Below are 24268 nucleotides of genomic sequence, written 5' to 3'. Positions count from 1 at the left end.
ATCTGTAGATAAATCTATCAATAAATCTATTATGCATGACAAATTTATAACATTAAATGTTCAACAGACTAATTGTAATGAATAATTTTCATTAAACTTGACACCAATAATAACAGGGGAAAAGAATATAAAACCCATGATAATTATTTATGAAAAGAAAATTTGAATTCTGTATGACACACAATCCCTTTTTTATCAAAAGGGTTTTGGGTAGATTGGATTGTAGATACATATATCTAGTCTGAATATTTATAGCAAGAAGGATATGGAGATAACGAAAAGTATTCAATCTCGAAGTCCATAAAACAACACAAAATAAGAGCAGAGCAAACACGGACCTCCGAAACATTAGAGGTGGGATCAGGTGCCATGGAGGAGTGAGCATCCCCTGCTGACCGGTCACACCCGCCGTGTGCTCCTTGTCATGGTCAGGAAATAACAGGAAAATCCGTCGTCAATTCAGTGTATAAATAATGGACTTACAATTGGAATGAAAATTTAGGCCAGTCAGCATTTGACTCAATGATAAATTGTATTTGCTGACAAGGTCATTGTATCGACCATAGAACTTACGAAATGATGACTGAGACTGTTGATATTCTTGTTTCATCAACTTGCTTGTCAATAATTTACCTCGTTTTAGAAATTGTTCATACGTAGAGCATGCTCTTGCGTATTGAATCAACTGAGATATATACACTCCATATGCAGGTGATGAAGGTATATTGCTGCATAAGTAAGGGAAGTTGACGATAAAAAAATTAAAGTCATCACGTTTATCGTATAGCTTGGTTGTCGGGTTACCATTAACATCTTTTTCAAGTAAAATATCCAAGTATGAAACAGATGTGTCAGACTCTGTCGTGTCTTTAATCTCAAGCTCTCATGGATATATCGTATTGACGTATGAGTGGAAATCACCATTGTTAATTGACAATACGTCATCGATATGTCTGAAAGTCGAGTTGAAGGCCACAGCAAGTGATTTCTTCTTTTCACGCACAAGATTTTGCATAAATTCTACTTTATATGAATACAAAAATAGGTCTGCTAATAACGGAACACAATTGGTACCCATGGGAATTCCAATAGATTGTTGGAAGACCTGGTCTCCAAAAACCACATAGATAATGTCAATCAGAAACTCAAGCATCTTCTTGATGTCAACTTCAGAGTACTTGTGTGTGAAATCAGAATGTGTTTTAACAAAATAATTTTGCAAATGACCAATGACGAGGTAAGTAAATTTACGAGTTCCATTTTTATTGAAGAAGCAGCTCTCAATGTTTTAATTTGTCATGAGGAATTGTTGTGTATAAAGTTGAAAAGTCGTAAGTTTTTAAGCTGTTGATTTGTGTAAAATCTTGTGATTTCAAATTGTCCAAAAGTTCATTAATTAAAAAGCAAGTAAAGTGTTTCTCAAATTGTTAATTTGCAAAAAATACAAATCATATGAAGACAATCCAAAATGTCTCATAACCTGCCATGGTAGATATCCCCTGTATCCAAATATTTTATCAAGTGCAAGCATTAATCAACTCTAAATACATTTCCATTCATGTGAGTTATTTGACATTCTTATTCATATTGGATAAGATTGTGGGTTTACATACAATGAAAACTTATTCGACAAAATTTTTTTTTTATAATGTTAACCTTATTTAACCTTGTGATTCATATCCGATATTTTGCAATAATAATATTTTGATTTTAATCACTGTACTTTATATATAAAAGGATGGCAAATTATCAAATGCACAATGAACGAAAGCACAAGTTCTTGTAATTTAGATAAAATTAATGAATAAAATTTCAGGACATATATCATTTTCCCGTTCTTTGGAGAAGAAATTCTAAGAAATATCCACTTTTCTGAACTTGTTGCATGATATTAAGTCTCCTACAAAGAAAAAAGATTGTTTGTATCATCTGTCCTTAATGATACCTTCACGGATTATTTATTGTATAATGATATTATTATACTTGCTATTTTACTTTTTAAACTGATAATTATTTCGGGTCTCTCAGAGGAAAACATGGACTTTGCAACTATAGTCATAATGGAAGCGGGGTTATCTTTAAGGACAGATGATACAAACAATTTTTTTCTTTGCAGGAGACTTAATATCATGCCACAAGTTCAGAAAAGTGGATATTTCTTAGAATTTTTTCTCCAAAGAACGGGAAAATGATATATGAGGACAAACAAAAAGACAAGAATTCAGCTATATCATATAGGCTAATTTGTACCATTTTGCATTTCCTGGTAAAATTCACCTGGCTTGGTATACTTTTCTAAAGTTTATATCACACTTTTAGCACCAATTTAACATATTCTAAAAATTTGTTTTCATCTGTAAACCTTTACTGAGTGTCTTTTGTCCATATTTGTAATTTCATTGAAATATTACTAATATTTTCCAAGTCTATTTCATTTTCCCGTTCTTTGGAGATAAAATTCTAAGAAATATTCACTTTTCTTAACTTGTGGTATGATATTAAGTCTCCTCCAAAGAAAAAATGTGTTCGTATCATCTGTCCTTAAGTGAGCTAATTAATGTTCACAGCACCTCTGATTTTATGATATTGAAAGAGAGGCAACTCTTTTTCTTAATGGTAAACAAAATATTCTCATTTTTATTTGATGAAGGAAAGATCTACCCAATCATCCAGCACCCATACCTCCGAAAATTTATTTGTTTTATAAAAATGAATTTTTATTTATGATTTCTGTGAACCATATGTTGTTCTAAAAGATTACATTGGTACTTGATCATTTTCTTAATTTTTCTTAAATTCGAATTTGTATTCAAAAAATTTCTCATTAATAAAAATGCAATTTTGTTTATCAATTTTATTGATTACTAGTATTAAGACCAATGTTTAGAAAATTATCTTATAGTTCATCAAAAAGACATTTCATTTATTGTTTTTTAATTTCATTTTATATCAGTCTTCTTTGTTGTTTTTTTAAAATTCGTTTAGAAATAATACATTTACCTGTATCTATATCCTTTCTATAAATGAGGAAGGAAAGAGTGACAAAGAAATCTACTGAACCTCCAAAAACAAATATCATTTTCGGACTAATCCAAAAAATATTCAATGTAATTTTTATGGACACAATTTTATAAAGAAACTTAACTGTAAATGTGTAATTCTGAGAGTGTTAACATTATAATTAAGGTAAGTCACTCGTCAGCTTTTTAGTAAAGTTCACGCAGAAGCTTTTACTTCAAAACTACTTATTAAAATTCAATTTTTATAACATATTTAAATTCAACAATGTAATTTTTTTAACTTTCAATGAAAAAACTGCTCAAAAATCTACAAAGAAGAAAGATTTATGAGGGACTATTTCTTTTGGTGGAAGGATATTTAGCAGAAAATTCTGCAAATCTGCACATTTATAAAATTTAATGTAATGGAAATTTAACCTCACATACTTTTACTCGGAGAATATTTTCCGTTTTGATATTGCTAAAAATATTTAATAAAGGTCTTAATTTATATTTTTAGACTAAGTTTTACACCTTCCTTTACAAACTTTTCCAAAAAATGAAAATATATTAAAGAAGTCAAGGTCAAATTTACACCATTTTTGCCTGAAAATCACATATTTTGACAAATATTTCAAAATTAACATCACTGACCCCACCTTTTTCTTTCATTATTTTAAACTACTCGATACTTGTGACTGATTAGCACTCAAGTCGTAAAAAGTTTGATATAAGAAAATTTTTTATTGCCTATTAAGTTTTTAAATACCTCAAATATGTTATTTTTTTAGTGCAAAAAGGTCAAACAATAATTTACGCGCATTAATTTGCAAGATTTGTTTAATGATAAATATTATTCAAACTATTTTACGTAAAATAAGATTATATTTATTGTCATGCTTACATCTAATCAAATATAATAAGGGTTTTAGTAATTAACCAAAGAGATGAAATTTAAGTGCAAAAAGGTCAACTTAAATGTACCGTAGATCAGTAGGATGCACACTGACCCCCTATTTTCTCTTTGATTTTGAGTTATACTTTATGAGTACTTATCCAATATATACTTCTCAAAAAATCCTTGATATAACAAATTTCAGGAGAGACTTACCTTAAGGTATTGAATATAGTTTTGTGTTTCGATTGTACATTGTATAAGTATAGCACTGGAGAAAAAAAAACAGCTTTTTAATAAAATTGGAACTCGTAAATTTACTCACCTTGTCATTGGTTATTTGCACAATTATTTTGTTAAAACGCATTCTGATTGCACACACAAGTACTCTGAAGTTGACATCTTAAAGATGCTTGAGTTTCTGATTGACAATATCTATGTGGTTTTTGGAGACCTGAGGCCTGTTCAGCAGAGCGAACATTCGCGAGCGCTCGCCAAAATTCCTTATACCTCCAATAGTAATTTTGGCGAGCGCTCGCGATTGTTCGCTCTGCTGAACAGGCCTCAGGTCTGCCAACAATCTATTGGAATTACCATGGGTACCAATTGCACACCGTTATTAGCACACTTATTTTTGTTTTCATATGAAGCAGAATTTGTGCAAAATCGTATGCGTGAAAAGAAGAAAACACTTGCTGTGGCCTTCAACTCGAAGGATAGATATATCGATGACGTATTGTTAATTAACAAAGGTAATTTCCATTCTTATGTCGATACGATACATCCTTGTGAGCTTGAGATAAAACTTGCAAAAGACGTTAATGGTAATCCAACAACCAAGCTCTATGATAAACGTGATGACTTTAACTATTCCTTACTTATGCAGAAATATACCTTCATTACCTGTATATGGAGTTTATATATCTCAGTTGATTCGATACGTAAGAGCATATGATACATATGAACAATTTCTACATCGTGGTAAGTTATTGACATGCAAGTTGATGAAACAAGAATATAAGCAGTCATTCAAAGTCATAATTTCTTTCTAAAGTTGATACAATGACCTTGTCAGCAAATATAATTTATCATTAAGTCAAATGCCATACCTATTGTTAGGTCATTCTTTACACACCAAGTTGTTGACGGATTTTTTCGTGTCGTTATAATGACCTTCTTAGTATTAAAAAAAACTATAAAAGGGTCGTACATGTATTTTGGACCTATATTTTTCATATCCATGGCTGGTCCATGTAATACTTAACGATTTCTGAATGTTCTGCCTACCTAATTAAAACGTCGAGCTCATACCGGGATGGTATACTCCTACGAGGCACCTAATATAACCTTTGAAATTTCCAGGGATCCGTGTGTAGTACCCTGTTTACGGATTTGTATAGTTTTAAGTTTGTTTTAACGATCACTGTATTTGATGTGAGACCTTGCCTCCAAAGATTATGTAGCAGTTGTCATTGAGTTGTCATCGAGGAACTACGGTATTCTTTTTAGTATATTTCAGGGCAAGATATTTCCCTTCATATGTCGACCCGATATAACCCAATGAGCTTGAAATTAAAGAAGTTTGCCACATCTGGTTCATACTTGTATGTATTACTAGCTAGAGATGATAAAGGCCAACTAACAGCTAAACTGTATGACAAACCAGATGACGTCACATTTTTCTATCGTCAAAACTCACCTATGTAGTAACATTCCGCTATCACCTGTATATGAAGCCACATAGTTTGACACATGTTTCATAGAAAGACCAACTAACAACTAAGTTGTATGACAAACGAGATGATTTCAGCTTTTCTATCGTCAATTTTCTCAAGTTTTTTTGCTCTGTTCACAGACTTGCATTGTTTTTTAGTTTTTATGAGTTCGATCGCTGTATCGTTGTTTCCACTTTATTTTCAGTTTCACGATATTGTTATTAGTCTTCTTGCAGGATACACAATAAAACATTTATTGTACCTCTTACCATTTGTTTAATTCTCTAAGTTCTACATAGCTCCAGTACTTAATAAAGTACAAACATTATTTAAAACTGTAAATATATATATTTTTTTCTCTCTCTCAAATAAACAAGCATACCCATTTATTCTCAACCATAGGACGGAATGTTTACAACATAAGTATCAACAAGGCATGAGAGAGATAATGTTACCTGTGCAATATTAAAAAAAAAAACATCATTAAGAAACAAAAATATAATGCCTAAAAACATGTGGTAAAAAGCAGGTATGTATATATTCTCCTTTACTGAAAGTAATAACTCAATATATCTCAATATCAATGACATTTTAAGATTAATAACAAGGTTTGAACAACAACTGAAAAGCCTATTTTTGTAACGTCACAAAAAAAACATTCATTTGTTTTTTTTTTAAATTTGTGATAAGAAAAGTGTGGCATTGTTTACGCTAGCTTTATTAGTACAGAATGAACTACTTCAAACAAAAATTAGCTATTGATTTACAAAATAATATTTCGTCGTACAAAATGTCAACATTATCATAAAACAATATAGCACTATCACAGTCTTGAATAACTGGACAACAAGTCCGAATTCTGTACATATAATCAGATCATCGTCTTCCTATACGACAAAAGTACATACAGTTCCCAATGATACAGCATGTTTATCACATACTAGTATTTCTTCTCAAAAAGACTCCATTAGAGTTTATTAAGTTTAAAAAAAATTTGGAAAGACGTGTTCCTCGGTAATGTATGTGCATCATCGACCTTCATCTTAACCGATTTCTCAAAATAGTATTTTTTCTAAAGAAGCTGAGAAAAATTCGAATAGAGCCCCCCCCCCCCTCCCCCGGTATTTGAGAAAAATAAACGACAAATATTTGAATAAAAATTATGTAAGACATTGAATATGAGACCTATACAACTGTACCAACAACCGAGATGGATAAAATGCACTATAATTTCAAATGATGTGACGGTTTCAAAAGTCAATACATATAACATCGTGTGTGTGATTACCATTTACACTAAAATAACTATCCTGACTTATATGGAAAGTATTGCAATAATGTGATAAACGTCAAAAACTATTTTTTCCTAGTTCATTAGAATAGTTCTTCGATGTCTGGTTACATGTGAAACAAAACAATGTACTAAGTGGGAAATTCAGGAAAGGGTCACAGAAATTTGCGGCCACCAACGAGATATTTACATACTCATTTTCAGAAATCGTCCTCATCACTTAAGGTGACATTTTGTTTCTCAGTTGAGTCAGTAGAATCGTGAAGTCCAGACTTATAGCTCTCCTCGTCTGGTGTCTGGGTGTCAGTGCTCCAGTCTTCCGTCTGAAACACCTCTGGCGCTTCATTAAAGGACACCCTTTTGCTGCTGCGTGTCGTGTTCTCCAGATCCAAGTTAAGAATGTCTACGTTCCTAGGACTGTCCTTATCCTTCTCACTGCTATCTCCTCCATTTTGTTCACTTTCTTTATTATCTTGATCGTCTTTCACAGATTCCTCTTTCTCCTGTGTCGATTCATCCTTTTCTGTTGAGTTTTCCTCTTCTTTCTGATCACGATCTGTTGATGCTTGGTCTGAATCAGACTCATTATCTCTCTGAGAACTCTCGTTGAAATCCAGGTTAAGTTTTTCTATCACTGGACTTTCGTCAATGTCTTGTGTTTTGTCTGCCTCAAACTCTGTGTTTTCAATTTTATTTAAATTGTCAATTGAATTAAACTGAGTCAAAAACACTTTACTTTCCTCACGCTCCTCTTTCTTAGGCTCTTCATTTTCAATGTCTCCATTTTCTGAGTTATCTCCGTTACTTTCTGTTTTATCCTTGTTTGTATTTTCTTTCTCATCTTCAGTCTCTGACTTAGAGTCGTTAGCCGGTGGACTCCCCATTCCTACACAAGTCGCAGGTTCTGGAACATCGCTACCCTGGGGCTCAGGTCTCTCTTCACCCTCCAACCTCTCCCAAATTTGCTCTGCAAAAAGCTTCCTCTGTCTGGAAGCTACATGTTTAGGTACTCCCTGTTCAGCAGGGAATGGCAGTTTGAAAGGATTAGAAGTGTTCTCTTCATTCATTACATCCTCGAGTTTGGGAACCATGGCCTGTCGCGGTGATCCTGAGGATTTTTTGGGAGGTGGAACCCTTCCTGATGGGGCTGTCTGAGGACGCCTGGTCCCTGTTGGAGGTCGTTTTATAGCCTTACCAGAAACATTAATTTGACCTCCAGGACTCGGAGTTTCAGTCCTGTCCGATTCCAAACGGTAAGAATAACGAACATTTTCGCTAGCTTCTGTCTCTGTCCTTTCTGAATCAAAATCTGCACCTCCAAATTTCTTATTTAACTTATCATCAATTCTTTTCACTCCAGTATCGATTCTCTTTTTCCCTTCCAGGACATTGTGGACTCTTTTTCTTGCAATATCAGGAATAAGTTTGTTAAGATCTGGGTCAGATTTCGACATTTGATCTTTTTTATGCTTTTCTTCTAATTCTTTTTTCTTCTGATCCTGTTTCCGTTTCTGTAAGACCCACTGATCGTATGACATCCTGTTACCTTCAGCACTTTTAGATCGTGACGAAGACGCAGTTTTCGGTCGTTCTTGCTCAGATTTTTGGCCATGTGGACTGTTCCCATTAACAGCAAGCTTTATTCGTCCAGCTACAGGGCGCTTGTAAATGAACTTTGAGGTGGGTGGATGAGGAGTGGCTAAGAGTGCCGAGTCATTCGATGCTTTGTTTGATTTATCTCTTATATTAACGTTTGTATCGGCAGTCCCCTCCACCTTGATCCCACCAGAAGGATCTTTCCGTCGAAGAGGAGCAGATTCTGGACGGATGTTCTTCTTTTCGTTTTTCTCCTCATACTCCTTCAGAATCCGTTTATGTTCTTTCCTTTCTTTTTTCTTCTGATCTGCAATCTCCTTATTTTTCTGATCGGCCCACTTTTTGTAAATTTTCTGAGCTTCAAGTCTCTTCTCAAACTTCTCATTAGCTTCAAGCACCATCTGTTCTCGCTCTGCCCTTTTCTTTGCCTTTTCCTCTTTGACTTTCCTCCTGTATAGTTTATCCTTCTTCTTTAGCCAGATTCGGAGCTCCTCTTTGCTGGAATACTTCAAGTGGTAGTTCATCCTCTCCTGATCGTCTATATCTCGGGGCGTTGTCACTACTGTGCTGCCCGTTTTCTGCGTAGTTGCAGTGTTGTGTGAGTGAAATGATGAATTGTCAATAGTTGACTCGGAATTCTTGCGCTTTGGCCTTTTTTTATGTTTCTTTGTCAGATATTCATGTTTTGGATTCTTGCTGTCGTTGATAATGTTTTGCATGGATCGGTACGCCATATCCGTGGATTTGTTTGACAGTTCACCTATAATGACATTTTGATGTTTAGTTTTAAATATTACTTTTATACCATATATCATTTCGATAAGTGCTGCGTGTAATGTGTTTTCACTTGTAATTTTTGCAGAATATTTGTTCTGCTTCTCAAAGAGGATGTACAAGGCAATCTTTTTTTTTCTTAATATTCTGGACTTAAAATGATGAACGCGCAATAATTTTAAATAACGCACATCCTGCATCTGATGTTCAAAACCACCTATACTATAGAATTTCATTTTTTTTTCTTCAGATGTGCTGTTGTTTTCCTTTCGTTTCACTTTATAAAAGAAGGAAGTTTATATTTTATTGGATTAGATTTTCTTATCGCTTGTGTGAGGCGGCAAAATAAATTGCTATTATCGTCTAAATAGAGTTTTCGAAAGAATATATATTTTGTGATATCTGAGAATATGGGCAAAGCAATATAGAAAATTTTACAACATAAACTGAACAACACTCTGCTTAATGCACTCGTTCACTTATTCATATTTATTATGCTCCATAATAGACGATTCGAAGGGGGGGTATAGTCTTTGCCCTGTCCGTCCATCTGCCTGTTTGTCCGCGTAAAAACTTTTAACTTTGCTCCCAATCTTTTATTGCTTGGAGCTATGGCTCACCTATCTCGCAGGATTGTTCCTTGTGACAAACTTTTCTTTGATTATCGATAATTGATCTTTTAACCTTCAGATTGACCAACTTTTGCAAACTTTCAGGAAATTCAACCTTGTCATTATCGTTTGAACGGTAAGTACTACGGCTCTCACAGTTACAAATTTCCCTTGGGTACAAATATTATGACCTTTTGATCTTGATCTTATAGTTTGATCTACATCTACTTTTAAAATTTTTAACGTTTGTCATAAATTTTAAAGAATTGGTACTACGGCTTTCATACTTTACATGATATTTCTGAGTTAGGCTACGGATAGATAAGATGGTGGTTCAAGGATTTCAACAACATCATTTATAAAGTCTGCATTTAGTAAATTATATAGTCGTAATAAATAAATGACCTTGTTAGCATATATAGCCTATCTTTGGATTGTATGTAATGTTACAGACTTGTTTCATACCAATTGGTATAGGCCTTTATTTTATACTGAATTTGACTACGTGCGAAATGTTACATATATTTGATCAATACATAGGGCTCACAGCGGGTGTGAAAAATCTATTCCTCTTGCACCAATAATTTTGATCCTTTGACCTTGACCTGTTAGATTGGCCTTCTTTCGAAAAACTATAACCTTAGCCATACCTTTCAAACAATTGAGGCTACGGCTTTCATAGTGAAGACATGTATTCCTTGTGACAAAACCCTCTCTTAGGCACCATTCATTTTCACCTTGGCTTGTAGTTTAACCCTCTTTTGAAAAAAAACTTTGTCCTTGCCCATAACTTCTAGTTGTTTAAAGATATGCTTTTCTTACTTCATGGGTGTTCTCGTTGTAAAATTTTTTTTCTCTAGAAACCATTAATTTAATTTCATGACTTTGAAGTTTGACTTGCATTTGAGAAACATGTATACATCTTGTAAAGTCTGTGATCTGATATGTACAGGGGCATACCAAACACTTCTTGTATTTATCCGTTACTCCTGTGCCTGCTTTCTACCAATTCTGTATGCTTTCTTTCTTTCAGAAATATTTCAATCAAATTTAAACAAAATTATAGTTTTACGTCCTGGGCTTCTTTCAAAAACATGACCAATTTGCTACTAGAACAGATAAATGACATCTGAAGGGGGGGGGTTCAACAATAGAAGGGTGGTGTGGCACTAATCTGATAGAGTCATATTTACTATTTTATAATGGTCAGTGGGAGATAGACTTGAAATGGGGTTTATCGAAGTAAAATGAATAAATTTAACAAACTGATTTTATAATTTTACATTCAAAATTTCAAAATATTTCATATAAAGTGATTAAAAAATGTAAGGATTTATAAGGCTGGTTGCAGGTGCAAAGGTAGAATTTTGAATATCATTTTAAGTTTGCAATTTCTTGATATATTTTAGAAATTTCATATTTGCATTATTTACAACAAAATAGGTCACAAAATGTACACCAATCCAGACTTCCATTTTTTATTTGTATTATCTACTTGACGTCCAACTTAATTTAGGACAAAAATATATGTTTGTCTATATAACTTTAATGGTGATAAATAAATGTTTTGGAGAGTTTCAGTATAAGAACTTGTTAAACTTTCCCTGTCTGTTTTATAAAGCTTTGTGTCAACACCCCACCTGGTTGGTCTGTTTACTTTGCCCAGCTTAGAGATAAAGCACTAAAAGGAAACAGCAGGAAAGATTTTCAAAATCTAAATCCAAAACAGGCTGAGATTTACCAAAAATTCCGAATAGCTTTTCTTTTCTACAGGGTTATTTTAATGACCAAGTTGTTTTGACAGAGCAGACCATTGGTTTATTATCTAAATATATATCCAAGACCTTTGTTGTGATTTTTTTTTTCAAAGAAGCTACTCTGAAGCATTCTATTCTGCAAGACTGAAGAAAATATTAATTCTTTTGCATATCTAATTTTACAGTTAACCATCCACAACTCTTCAAGCATTTTATACAAGAAACATTCAATTTAACTATACAATAAAACATATTCTATAACAAAGTAAACAATTCAACAAAAAAAGTAAGGGGGCTAGTTTAAATTAATATTAAAATGAGAAAAAGAGAAAATAATCCTAACAAAATAATGAATTGATGTGTTGCTGTTTTATTTTATTCATGTGGTGTTTTAAACTTTTATCAAACTTTAATAACTTTGCCCAGAAATTGATGTATGTATATGTGTTGCTTTTATAAGTTGTAAGCTTTGCATCCACCTTATTCTTAACTGTTCCATATTTCTCTTGTAACAAACTACCCAATGCTATGACTGCATGCATATGTTCCCTATATAGAGGCCTCCTTTTGTGATAAAAATTCTGCACATCTTGTTCTACCCAATTTTTTGACTTTCCCTTGGAGGGGCCTCTTTTACTGAAAAATCTATAATTCTATTGTGCTATAATCTACTTACTGTTATAACTTTCCCCTGATAGGGCCCTCCTCTTGTAAAGAGAATTCGGTTGTGCTATAACCTGCTTACTGTTATAACTCTCCCCTTTGAGGGGCCTCTTTTACTGAGAAATCTAATTCTGTTGTGCTATAAACTACTTACTGTTATAACTCTCCCCTTTGAAGGGCCTCTTTTACTGAGATATCTAATATGCTGTTGTGCTATAAACTACTTACTGTTATAACTTTCCCCTGAAAGGGGCCTCCGCTTGTAATGAGAATTTTGCTGGCCCTTAGTCCTCATTTCCTGGGACAGGCTCCTTGGTAAAATCACCCCTGGAGGAGCTAATCCATGACTCACCATGTGATACTGTTCTCTCAACATCTCCATCTGACCAATATATTGTCTTGTGATTGTGTTAGTCTTTAAGCTCTTGCCTTTCACTATATCTTCCAGCTCTCTGTATTTCTGAGTTAATCTCTCCTCAATAAAAGCATCAGGATTTATTTCAAATGATTTATATTTCTTCATTTGCCTTCGTTTTAATAATTTCCCTTGCCTGTGTCCTGTGGGTGGCTTTTTCTTTGAGCTGCTTGTCACTATATCACTCATCACATCTTTGTCTCTGGCCTTTACCGACGGAACGGGCAGACTCTTTGTTGTCGATTGTGACGGCTCCTCGGACGACTTGGATCTTGGTGTCTCTGGAGAATGCGATCTGGATCTTGATCTGGAATCAGACCTTGAACGAGATCTAGAATATGACCTTGACCTGGATCTTGAGTATGACCTTGATCTTGAACGGGACTCAGATCTTGAACGTGAACTGGAGCGTGACTTAGAATGAGAGTACGACCTAGACCGTGACCTGGAGTCCCGTCCGTTCGACCAGAAGCTGGAGGAACTTGACCGTGACCTTGACCTAGATCTGGACTGTTTTGGAGAGCTGGTCTCTGGAACATGAAGTTTTGTGCCTCCAGTGGATTCTTTGACTTTATTTTTGGATTTTTTAATTTTCTCCCTTCCTTTTCTCTCGAAGCCATTTTGACAGATATCTCCATTGATATGCATCTTGTTTTCTGTGTCCTCCTTTTTCCTGAAAGTCATTGTTGTTGCATTATTAGTAAGAAATACTGTATACAGGGAAATTTTCGTCCCCATTTTATTTTCGCCCCTTTCGCTCTATCCTCATTTGGGCGAAATTTAAATGGGACGAATTCAAAGAATATGGTATAATTTCTTAAACAAAATTATGACTGAGCGAATTTAAAACAGGGCAAAATTGTTTGCAAGTGTGAAAGGGCGAAAATAAGACGGGACGAAAATAACCCTGTATACAGTAGATTAAGAAAAGTCTAATCCAATAATATTCAAACAAGATTACCACTGTCTCCTTTATGTCAAACAAGATCAAGAGACTTACTTGTTGGTTTTTCCTTTCTTCCGGTCCATGTTCTCTATATCTATTTCCACCTGATCTCTGACAAGCTGTTCTAGTAAGTGGAGTGTCCGTTTAGATTTCTTGGTCTGTTCTTTCTTCTTGACATGGGACATTATCTATAGTTATCAAGCTAAACCTGGAATAAAGACCAGTGCATCTAATTCAGTGATACTTTAAACCTTGGTAAAAAAGGTTCATTACCATTTAAATCCTGCCAAGTGTTAAAGTAATTCATTTATTATTTAAACTGAAAATTAAGGACTACGTTGGCAATAAAATAGTTCTGTAAAGTATAAAAAACAACCATAATTGAATATTACTTATTATTAAATAAACAATTTATGATTTGATATAAGATGTACATAAACAGATGATGAAAATGGTGAAACAGGAAATTTTATAATTTTAGAATTAAACAGAAATAGATTATTTGAGTCCCTTAAATAACATTCTGATTTATTTCCTCTTATGTGGATCTACATTCTTTTAATAACTTTGTTAATTTTGTTGCTCATTAACGTTTAAATCCCAGATCCTTTGATAAGGTAATATATACCATCAACAAATAGTGTTTAAAATAAAATGGATCGTGTTACACACATTAAAAAAAGAAATGGGTTAATATTGACAGCCAAAACAAAGAAAGCCATTACATATTCATTAACAAATAAGGATTTGTAATTCTAATGAAGAAACAGGTTTTCTTACAAAATTCCAATGTTAAGGACATACGCAACGTACCTCACCTACTGATAATTTTTCAAGATATTCTGAATTTAAACTTACAATACCATAACATGTTCTAAGACAAAAAATCAGCATGCGTTACCAGGGGGTTTAAAAAGATATCAAATTGTGTGAAAATTTTTGCATTATTCAAAGAAAAATGTACAAAAATTACAAAACATATTAAATGCTGGATTTTTTTTCATCAAAAATTGTTTTAGAAGAGGTGTACAAATCCATATACAGTAAAACTTGTTTAGTACGAACACGGATATTGCGAATTTACGGATATAACGAAGTCATCTTGGATCCCCAGCTATATAACGTTAATGAACTTCTTATACGGTTATAACGAATTACAGATATAACGAAGTAATATCATAGGTCCCAGCGACTTCATTATAACTGAGTTTTGGTGTATAAACATTAAAAGTATTGCACACGGGTCCTTCATTTAGTGGAACTCTTCAACTCCAGGGAAGAACCCAATGAAGTTCAAATTACATTACGTATGACCTTAATTAATATTTATACTGAAAACACCTACAAATATATAAAGATAAATTATTTTTGAAAGGATTTTTCTATAAATGTATAAGATACATGCATCAAAAGCATAACTACAGTTACCAGTTACAGTAATTTTGGTGAGACACAAATTTCTATTTTATTTTGTCAATCATAATTGCAATAAGAATTTTTGGCTAAAATTGCAGATGTGGGATTTCCAATAGTGTTTAGTGACTGATGTACAGATAATTAAGGGTTGATGAAATATAAAAATGTTTTTTTTATTTTCATTAGAAATGACGTAAGAATTAGCTGAGGTTGCCGATTTAACTGGATTAAATCTGTTTTCTGCATGATCCTATCTCAGAATGTTCATGGTCCACTTTTAATCATATACAATCTAAATTGATGAGTGAACAACATTCAGGTACAATGAACTCTTTCCGGGTATAAATAACCTACCTGTAGCTTAACTCAGGATTTATTATAACGGTGATATTTGTTAATTGGAAATCTTTCTATAATCCCATTACCTACAGACTTTTTAAATCTGTAATTTAACTACACGCATCATAATCAATCATGCAGTTTTAGAAAAGCCCATTTACTTACTACAACAAGGACAACCATGCAACTCAATCGCAGGAAATGGTCACCTGCACAACCACCATCATTGAATTAGTTGCCATGACAACAGTGTAGTAATACATTATGATACAAGTAAAGCTTTCACTCACCTTATATTAATCAACTGTACACAGGAATATTGGAATCAATATTTAATGTAGTGAAAAAAAGAGCAAGAATGTTTTCTCATTTTTAGAAAGAATAGCTGCAGATCTGTATATATATATATAGCTCTCCGAAAAAAATGTATTGATAGACCGGAAAGCTACAGTGCCACCCATTGAAAAAACTGTATATTTATTGTGCACAAAAAGTGCGCTTGGTTCTCAATTTATTTCTCCATGTTTTTAAAACTGTAATTTCAAAATATTACCCGGTACTTACTCTGTGTTCCTAACATATTCTTTCGCTGTTTCCACATCCAAACATTCCTCATAATTGTTGTTAATAGTCCTCCTGACCCTGATATTGTAATCATAGAACATTTCGCTTATTTATACTGCCATTTTGGTTTCAAAGATAATTCAGTCCAATATGCTTCGTTCAGATGTACTTGATTGAGGATAAAGGAATTTTTTAAAATCATTCCTTTTTTGCAATTGAGGTAAGAATTTTGAAGAATTAATCAAGAACTGAGCGCACTTTTTTGTGCGCAATAAATATAGTTTTTTCAATGGGTGCCACTGTAACTCTCCGGTCTATCAATATATTTTTTCGGAGAGCTACAGATCTGCAGCTATAGAAAGAACAGAGTAAGAAAAATTAAATTGTAAGAAATTGAAGAAAATTAACATTTTACTTTTTAGTGTTAATACTTTTATGTTTTGAATTAGGTTAAATAATGACCAGGTATATTGTGACTTTATAGGTTTATTGTGAATTTAAGTCTTTGAATTAACTTCCTGAGTGAGAATACTGGAGTTCCATCATTACATAAAAAGATTAATCCAATCTAGCCACACTACAAACTGTATATCCCCTCCAAATAAAATTTCAAAGATACCTCAACTTCCAAAAGAAGACAGAAAACTTGAAATTTAACATTATAATACAGGGTTGCCCCTTAGCCCCAAGGGCCAGGAAATTTCCCCGCTTTCAATGTAATCCCCCAGTTATTTTACTATTCCTCCTAAACTCCCATTAGGGGAGGAACCCTAGACCCCCCCTCTACTTTTTAAATATCTCCCTCTATTCTAATCCTTAGGGACAAACCTGATGATGAAAAGTAAAAACAACCAATCTAACAGACAGACAAACAAGCAGCTAGAGGGATTGACAGACTGATGGACACTTACTGTAAGATGGCTTTATATTAATTAGTTATATTCACAGAAGCTTACAACATATCAGAATTGTTCAATATACATCATGATTCATGTACATGTAATATACATGTACATATGTATGCATTTGAAAGCTTCAAATGTCAGGCTTATGGTTGTCTGTATAAATTGGGTGCTAATGAATTTCCCTATATCTGCTTCTAGAAATTGGCTCATTTTGTCTTTTATCACTGTACTGACCATGCTGACTAACAGTTTATCATGATTTGAATATCAAAACTCTATAGATACACAGAAAAAGATTCTTCAGCTAGCATATTTTAATAGATGGTCTAACCAGGGACCTATATACTAGTTAGTATATAGGTCCCTGGTGTTCCAAATAGGATACAGTAAACCATATTTTGATTTGGTGATCTGATGACAATTAGACAAAAAGTACACATAGCAATGATTGGGGCTTGTGAAGATTCCAACGCAATGTAGCAATCAAGGGGGACTACTCAGAGAGTGATAGGAGAGAGAGAAAGAGAGATAGAAGAGATGGGAAGGGGAGGGGGAGACCCGATACTTAGTTTATTTATTTGATGTGGTTCTGAAACATGTTAGGTGAATACATGGCTCCTACCTGAAGTGTCTTACAATCGGAATTATTAAAAAAAAAAGAAACAAGAACATGAAGAATATAACAAAAAGTGGCATGCATATTAACATAATAAATACATTTGACTACTACTTCTGTGGATTCTAGCCTAGAGCTAACATTTGACATACCACACCACGTGAATTTTCCTATTTGTCAAGCATGTTTCAACTCGCGGTTTTAAATTCTGAAATAATATGACAATTAATTACGAACAATGATACAAGAAATTTCTTATATTATTTCATTTACTACGATATATACTTACATTTTGTTGAGCGATGCCATCCTACTATACATGGTTACTATAAAACTAAATGTAAATAGTCCATTGCAATGCCGACAGAATCGTGTTTACATGCTTCTGTATAATTCGTATTTTAAATTTACTTACGCCCTATATTTATGCAGATATGAATACTTCTTAATACAAATATCTCAAAAACAACTCTAATCATTGTCGTTTCCAAAAAAGAATAACCTGATTATTATTCAAATGTGAAACATGAAAAATGAAATTTGTTCCCTCCAAGATTCCCGAAATTTACGATTGTGTGCGATAGTACAAGGGAGGCAAATTCTATGTAACAGCCAGGTAAATGTCTACGAGATTGCACGAGATCACACTGTGCCATGACAACGTTGATACAACCAAGATGGCCGACTATATTTGCATATAAAATATACAGGTAACTTAAATTTTTTAGAAAAAAATATTGACATAGCAAAAATAATGCAAATTCAGGAAAAATTTGCCTTATTTAAAGTGATGATTTTATTTTAACTATGGAACTTTTCTCTCGCTCCTAGTAGACAAACGATAGAGACATTGACAGGTGTCCGTCTATTAATTTGCATCTTTAATCAGTTGTTTATCATTTATTAATTAGTTTCAGGTAGTCTTTAAAATAGATAAAACAGTTAACAAAACATTTAATAAGGCTTTTAAAGGAATTTTTCTATTTAAAATGCATTGTCATAATACGATAAATGAATAGATATATATTTTTACATGTACTCAATTCTAATGTACTTTGCAAATACACGTTTATTAAAAGAATTTTTTCCCTGTTTTCCCACCTCGGGTAAGGCGAGACTTCAAAGAAGTTTGCTAACATGTAACAATGAACAAAAATTAAAAGTAAAGACATGCCGCGAAACGAAAACAGACTGATTTTTATTTTAGCGTCAAATTCGCATATATATATACCACCATTATCATACATAATGAACATGTATTTAATTATTCTGAGATGTGTTGCTATCTTTATATCATTCGGTCTCCACCAATTTTGACTACCTAGCTATATACTGGATCTCTTGTCTATAACTTTTCTATTGAATTTAAGTACTGGATTTCTTATAATATTATGTTTGATATTCTCATATGCCCTAAATAATGATGTGTCCACATTTGGAAATAAATTTAAATTTACCTACATATACTTACTTTCTCAAATTTCTTTTCGTCTAGATATTTGACAAGTAATTTAACCGTATTTCAAAATAACAGGTACTCCCTAAATGTATTTGATTAAGTCCGGAATATGTGAAGTCTGAATTGATATTCTAAACACTGAGCATAATTATTACTTTCCATTAATGATAATTTTTGGTAGATCGTAGAAGATGTCCGTGGTAGCCATGCCGACCATTGAGGAGCGGGAGAACTTGATGAGACCCCAGAGGGTGCCCCTGTCTGGCTTCAGTCCTCGTCCAGTCCAGAGACTGGCCACCAGAAAACAGCCCAAATCTGTGTTAAATATAGAGTGTAATCACTTCTTACGGACAGAAACAAAGGACTTCACTCACGGACACGCCCCTCTCACGTACAAACTGTGGCTGGAAGCCGGGAAGCATGACCCTCCCTACCCAAACACCCCTGACCCCAACTTTAACAGCAACGTGTGGAGAAATTTTAGAAAACAGTATGGATTTAACACTACTGCGGAGGGTAGGAAGATTTCTGAAGTGCTAGCTACAATGTACCCATTAAACATCCCCCCTCCCTCACAGGTCGGGGATCACACGTTTGAGAAATACATCAGAGAGACAAAGTTGTTTAATAATGAGAAGATAGCCTTTCTGGCAATGAACAGAACCAAGGCTGACGTTCAGGAATTCAAGAGGTTACGGTGTCGAAGTGAAGCAAGAAATCCGCCTCTCGACGAAAGTGGTGAGTCTTAAGATTCCACTGTAAGCATAGGCTATACATCAACCAAGGCATTTTTGCTATTTAATTTAGGTGACGATGCATTTTCAGACGAATCCATAGTATATATGACAGAATAGTACATGTAATTTTACTAAACATCTAACAATTTCAATGTTAAATCACGGTTGACCTTGCAACCTTTTTGGAGAACAGAGCCTCTTGCGTTGACAAATTATGTTGCAAACTGCATGCTGCAATATCATCCATGGTAACAAATTCATATCTAAGTTTTATTGTCATTTGGGTTTAGCATTAAAGCCATGCACATAATACCATCAACATTATTATACATGGTCAGCCACAGATTACATTTAATGATTTTAGTGCATAATATAAATGTCCCTAATCGTTTTACAATATCAAGCTTGAAATGACTTTATATTTCATCCTAATTATAGTCTTTTTCTTTTCTTTTCAGGAAACATTTTACCACCTGAGAACTTTAAAAAATACGAGCATCGGTTTCTACCCCCACCCCCACTACCACCGACCCCTCCCCCGACAAACCAGAAGATCGACTCCCTGGGCCAGCGGTATGTACCGCGCTCCGAGCCCCACCTGTGGAAGTTGTCCTACAAATTATCTCACCCCCAGTACGAGAGTGTTCGAAAGGAAGTCAAACGACGACAAGAAATGATGAAGAACAAACCACCTGGCGTGTCTCCTAAAACTTTCCCATCGCCTCTGGTGCCATGAAACTTGAGACTGAGTACTCATGTACTCAGTTTAACATAGTGTGCCATTCCTACTTTCGTGTCACTTCTTTATTTTCGCGATCTTCATCTGGATTTCTTGTTTATTTTAGTCCAGATATCTATAAAAAATCTAACCAATAAAAAAATGAAAGAATAAATGTTTGTGAATTTACAAACGGAATGGTCGCACTAATGAAAAACGCCCACCTGCATCGTTCTCGTGGCAAATCATGAAGCAAGAGTGCTAGAGGTACCTGTGATTATGACGTCATAATGCATAATGATCTATAGACTGTGATACGTTTCTCACTGCATGATACGTCTGATGATGAATGAGTGTATTGTATATATGTGCCGACTATAAATAAAATTTACTTGACTTGAGGGATTGTTAATTGTATATATGATTCTTTACAATACCATATAAATTTATTCTTTTTTCTCTGTTTATTAGTGTGAGTTTGAAAACTGATGTTTTAATTGTATCGAGACCAGAAATGTTTTTTTTAACATGACCAGTATTTTCACGAGCGCCAACCATTTGAGAACAATCACAAGTATATACAGAAGAGGTAATATAACAATGTTGTAAATATTTTTATTGCAGTATTTCATTAAAAAGCTGTGATATATTATTACCATGCTAAAATAGAGCTGACCATATGGCTCGAAATCGTTATCTTTATGTAAAGTTTACCATGTTTGTTTTCTAACTAATCACAGAATATTTATTGTTATTCATTCTCTATCTACTTTGTTGTGCAATCACAAGAAATGGAATAAACTTTTGGAATATTTTTGCAAGTTTGTTTAATCTACCTAGGCTTGTACAGAATAATGTTTTGACATGGGCTTCAATGATGGTGGGGGGGGGGGGGGTGGTGGTTGGGGTGGGGGGGGTGGTGGGAGGAGGAGGGGTAATACGAAAGAGCTTAAATTTCAGCAATATTCAATTGCCAAATATAGGGAAAAATTATAAAGAATTACATTTGTTTGTAGAAAATTCTTAAATGTTACATACCTGAAGAAATATAATTTTTTTTCTACTATTCGGAACATGTGTCCCACCTGGACCCTATATTTACTGCCATGGACTTCGAGAAGACTTTTCAACATTTGTTTATGTGGAATTGGTAAAGTAATGTATGTTCTTAGTCCTTACTCATGTTACTATCTTATTCACTTTGATATTGAATTCAGTTACGCCGCCCGCAGCAAAAATAAATCTGGCATTTTATGGTAGAGGTATACTACACCTTTGATATCAAGCAGATAATGTTCTCCAAAACAAAAAATACTCAAAACCATAAACGGAGAAAAAACTTCAAGATCTCAAGTTACATCTGTAGCATGAAGTAATTTTGAAAATAAATTTTTCCCCAAGTATTTCTATTTGACTACAATATAAGTTTGTAACTTGTTCGATTCAAAATCCCAAGTCTGCCTGATCTCAGTAAAGAGGTAAATGATGCTGGAGCCTACAGATTTTACACTAGCCCTAACGTTTGATAGATATATACACAGAATTATAACACAACCAACACATCTACATTCACAAAGTTTATTTACTACGTACATACATAAAACACATGTCAAGTAATTTTAAGATGAGTACCCTTTAATATTATAGAAAGAATGGCAGTGTTCCTGTTTTGCTACGGGAAACCCAAAATGAATCTTCTTTATCACAGTATGTTCTGTGCTCGTGGTTGAAATTTTGCCTATAGTGGTTCTGAAGAAAATTGAACTGAGAAATGTATAAGCCACTGACGACAAAAGCACCGACATACAACGAATAACTGAATATTTTGTGATGTAAAGCTCATCTGAGCCTTTTGCTCGGTCGAGCTAATAATATCAACGTAAAAGGTAATAATATCATTCTCTATTATCACTGGTCTCTATGTTAAATATTTAATTACTTTTATTTTACCGGTGCTGAATTCACACACGAACAAATTGCCGTTTGAGGAGTTAACTGCGATGTCTCTTGGATCCATGAGAGCGATGTTATCAATAAACGTGACAAAATGTCCATCTCTGTCAACGATATGAATGCAGTGGTTCTCTGAGTCGGCTATCAAAATCTGGTAAAGACGGTCCGTCGCCACACCGTGTGGTGAAAACTCCCCAACTCTCTGGCTCTGGAGGTTTCCGCGGTAACTAAATCGGAACTCCCCGGCTTCATTCACAACCACCAACGACCTGTTTGCTGTCAATGATACACATATGTCCTCGTTTCCATTTTCTGTCATGAAGACGTCCCCGCCTTGGTAAGAAAACAATGCTTCCCCTTGGTCACCATTCTGAATTTCTTTCTTGATGGACCTATCATCGTACTGGATCACTTTGCATTGGTTACGATGGCCGTTAGTCATGCAAACATAAAGATCTCCAGAGTTTCCTACACAAATGGCACGTGGCGTCCATTCCTCCAATCTGACAAAAATGTCTAATGCTTTATTGTCCATATTGTACTTGCTAACCGTTCTATCTTTCCAATCACACACATAAAGGTCTTTTTCACTATTTGCAGCAATATCGGATGGATATTCACCGGAAATGACGTTTACACTGTCTTTCACAGCACCAGAGAAGCCCAGACACAAAATGGTGCTTTCATACAGGACAGAAATCCATATTTTATCTGGCTGACAAATTGCAATGCGGTTTAAATCAGAACTATTGGTATCTATTTCTAACAGAAGGGTGGAACCTTTTTCAGTACTGCATATGTCTCCTGTCTCAACAACATCACTGGCTTTCACATCTTCGATGTGGTCAGAAATGTCCATGAAATCATGGTTCTTATGTCTCCCAGAAATTATGCATTTATTGCAGACTGGAATTTCACATTGTACACACTGGATAGCACATGTATTACCGTCGTGTGTTTTACACGTTGTATAGGGCTGCTGGGAGTCTTGGCGTCCGATCTGCACAATGTCGTGAGAATGGCCGGCCTGGTGGACATGAATTGACATACATGATTTACAAAGTTTGACATGACATGTATTACAGAGTATTGCGGCAGCTTCCTTAGGACCAGTGCACACGTCACATCGGACTAGATCCTGAGCTAGTGAGCTCGTCGCCATATTAGTCTGGAAAACAGAAAATAAGATTCTCAGAATTTTCAATCTCTCCCAGGACAAATATGTTTAAAAACAACAAAATACACATGTATTGGTGAACAGAAACCACTACTGGATACTTATATGGCTTCATAAGGAAAAAAACCATTTAATTATTTCATCTTGGTCTGATATACCATAGATTTAACGTGTAAGGCAGAGGGAGCTATGAGTATAAAGTTTAGAATACTGGAATGGATTTAAATGTTGCTCAAATCAAAGGGCAGATCACAAAGATTATTGCCTATAAGCACCATGGACTTGGAACTCTTCAGTGATGATGCATAATGGGTCCTTTAGAATGTTAGGGATCCAGCATTTGCGTATACATCGATTATAAACAAACTAGAGACCTAAAAGAAAACAAAAATGAGATGTTTTCAGTTAGGAATAAATAGTGCATAGACGGCACTGTACAGTACCAGGTCCATGCGTTTGAAAAAATCAAATTATCAAACAAAGTTGAGCATTTGCCTACACGGCTTCGAACAGTGTACTTATTGATTGATATGGCAAACATTTTATGAATCTTTGTATTCCCTCCTATCAAGACATACCACCCTCAAACAAAAACGAGTAAAAAAACAGAAGAACACATCTTACTTATTGTAACGAAATCGAATCCCAGGGATAGGGTCTCCGAGTGTCTGTTGTTGTTCCTAACATTCAAAACCTCCTTCAATAAAGTTACAGGTCACTGG

The 24268-nt window shown here is 34.3% G+C and overlaps 3 protein-coding genes across 3 annotated transcripts; 1 reads left to right on the top strand and 2 right to left on the bottom strand.

The window, feature by feature from the left end:
* Positions 1 to 6733: 6733 nt before the first annotated feature.
* On the bottom strand, positions 6734 to 17977 carry LOC134265862 (E3 ubiquitin-protein ligase RBBP6-like). Its single transcript, XM_062748088.1, has 4 exons — positions 17792 to 17977; positions 13717 to 13870; positions 12530 to 13389; positions 6734 to 9256 (listed from the first exon to the last, which is right to left on the bottom strand). Exons 2-4 carry the CDS (start codon positions 13845 to 13847, stop codon positions 7101 to 7103), a joined length of 3147 nt encoding a protein of 1048 aa, XP_062604072.1. The 5' UTR covers positions 13848 to 13870; positions 17792 to 17977; the 3' UTR covers positions 6734 to 7100.
* A 95-nt stretch (positions 17978 to 18072) lies between these two features.
* On the top strand, positions 18073 to 21220 carry LOC134265854 (testis-expressed protein 52-like). Its single transcript, XM_062748079.1, has 3 exons — positions 18073 to 18212; positions 19143 to 19699; positions 20157 to 21220. The coding sequence occupies exons 2-3, from the start codon at positions 19153 to 19155 to the stop codon at positions 20432 to 20434; spliced, it is 825 nt and encodes a 274-aa protein (XP_062604063.1). The 5' UTR covers positions 18073 to 18212; positions 19143 to 19152; the 3' UTR covers positions 20435 to 21220.
* An 810-nt stretch (positions 21221 to 22030) lies between these two features.
* LOC134265853 (uncharacterized) lies at positions 22031 to 23533 on the bottom strand. The gene has a single exon (XM_062748077.1). The coding sequence runs from the start codon at positions 23529 to 23531 to the stop codon at positions 22335 to 22337; it is 1197 nt and encodes a 398-aa protein (XP_062604061.1). The 5' UTR covers positions 23532 to 23533; the 3' UTR covers positions 22031 to 22334.
* Positions 23534 to 24268: the final 735 nt, after the last annotated feature.

Source organism: Saccostrea cucullata, unplaced genomic scaffold (assembly GCF_032062105.1).
Source record: "Saccostrea cucullata isolate Sc308-1 unplaced genomic scaffold, CSIRO_AGI_Scuc_v1 ctg609, whole genome shotgun sequence".
Lineage (NCBI taxonomy): Eukaryota > Metazoa > Mollusca > Bivalvia > Ostreida > Ostreidae > Saccostrea > Saccostrea cuccullata.
This window is presented reverse-complemented; position numbering and strand designations above follow the sequence as displayed.

What these genes read in the sequence shown, in the direction of transcription:
- LOC134265853 (XM_062748077.1), bottom strand. Translation starts at nt 23,531, where the DNA reads ATGGCGACGAGCTCACTAGCTCAGGATCTAGTCCGATGTGACGTGTGC.
- LOC134265862 (XM_062748088.1), bottom strand. Translation starts at nt 13,847, where the DNA reads ATGTCCCATGTCAAGAAGAAAGAACAGACCAAGAAATCTAAACGGACA. An exon ending in AAGAAAGGAAAAACCAACAA is followed by an intron (nt 13,390 to 13,716) that starts GTAAGTCTCTTG and finishes AATGACTTTCAG; the next exon opens with GAAAAAGGAGGACACAGAAA. An exon ending in TTCAGGGGAAAGTTATAACA is followed by an intron (nt 9,257 to 12,529) that starts GTAAGTAGTTTA and finishes ATGTCATTATAG; the next exon opens with GTGAACTGTCAAACAAATCC.
- LOC134265854 (XM_062748079.1), top strand. Translation starts at nt 19,153, where the DNA reads ATGTCCGTGGTAGCCATGCCGACCATTGAGGAGCGGGAGAACTTGATG. An exon ending in TCCGCCTCTCGACGAAAGTG is followed by an intron (nt 19,700 to 20,156) that starts GTGAGTCTTAAG and finishes TTTTCTTTTCAG; the next exon opens with GAAACATTTTACCACCTGAG.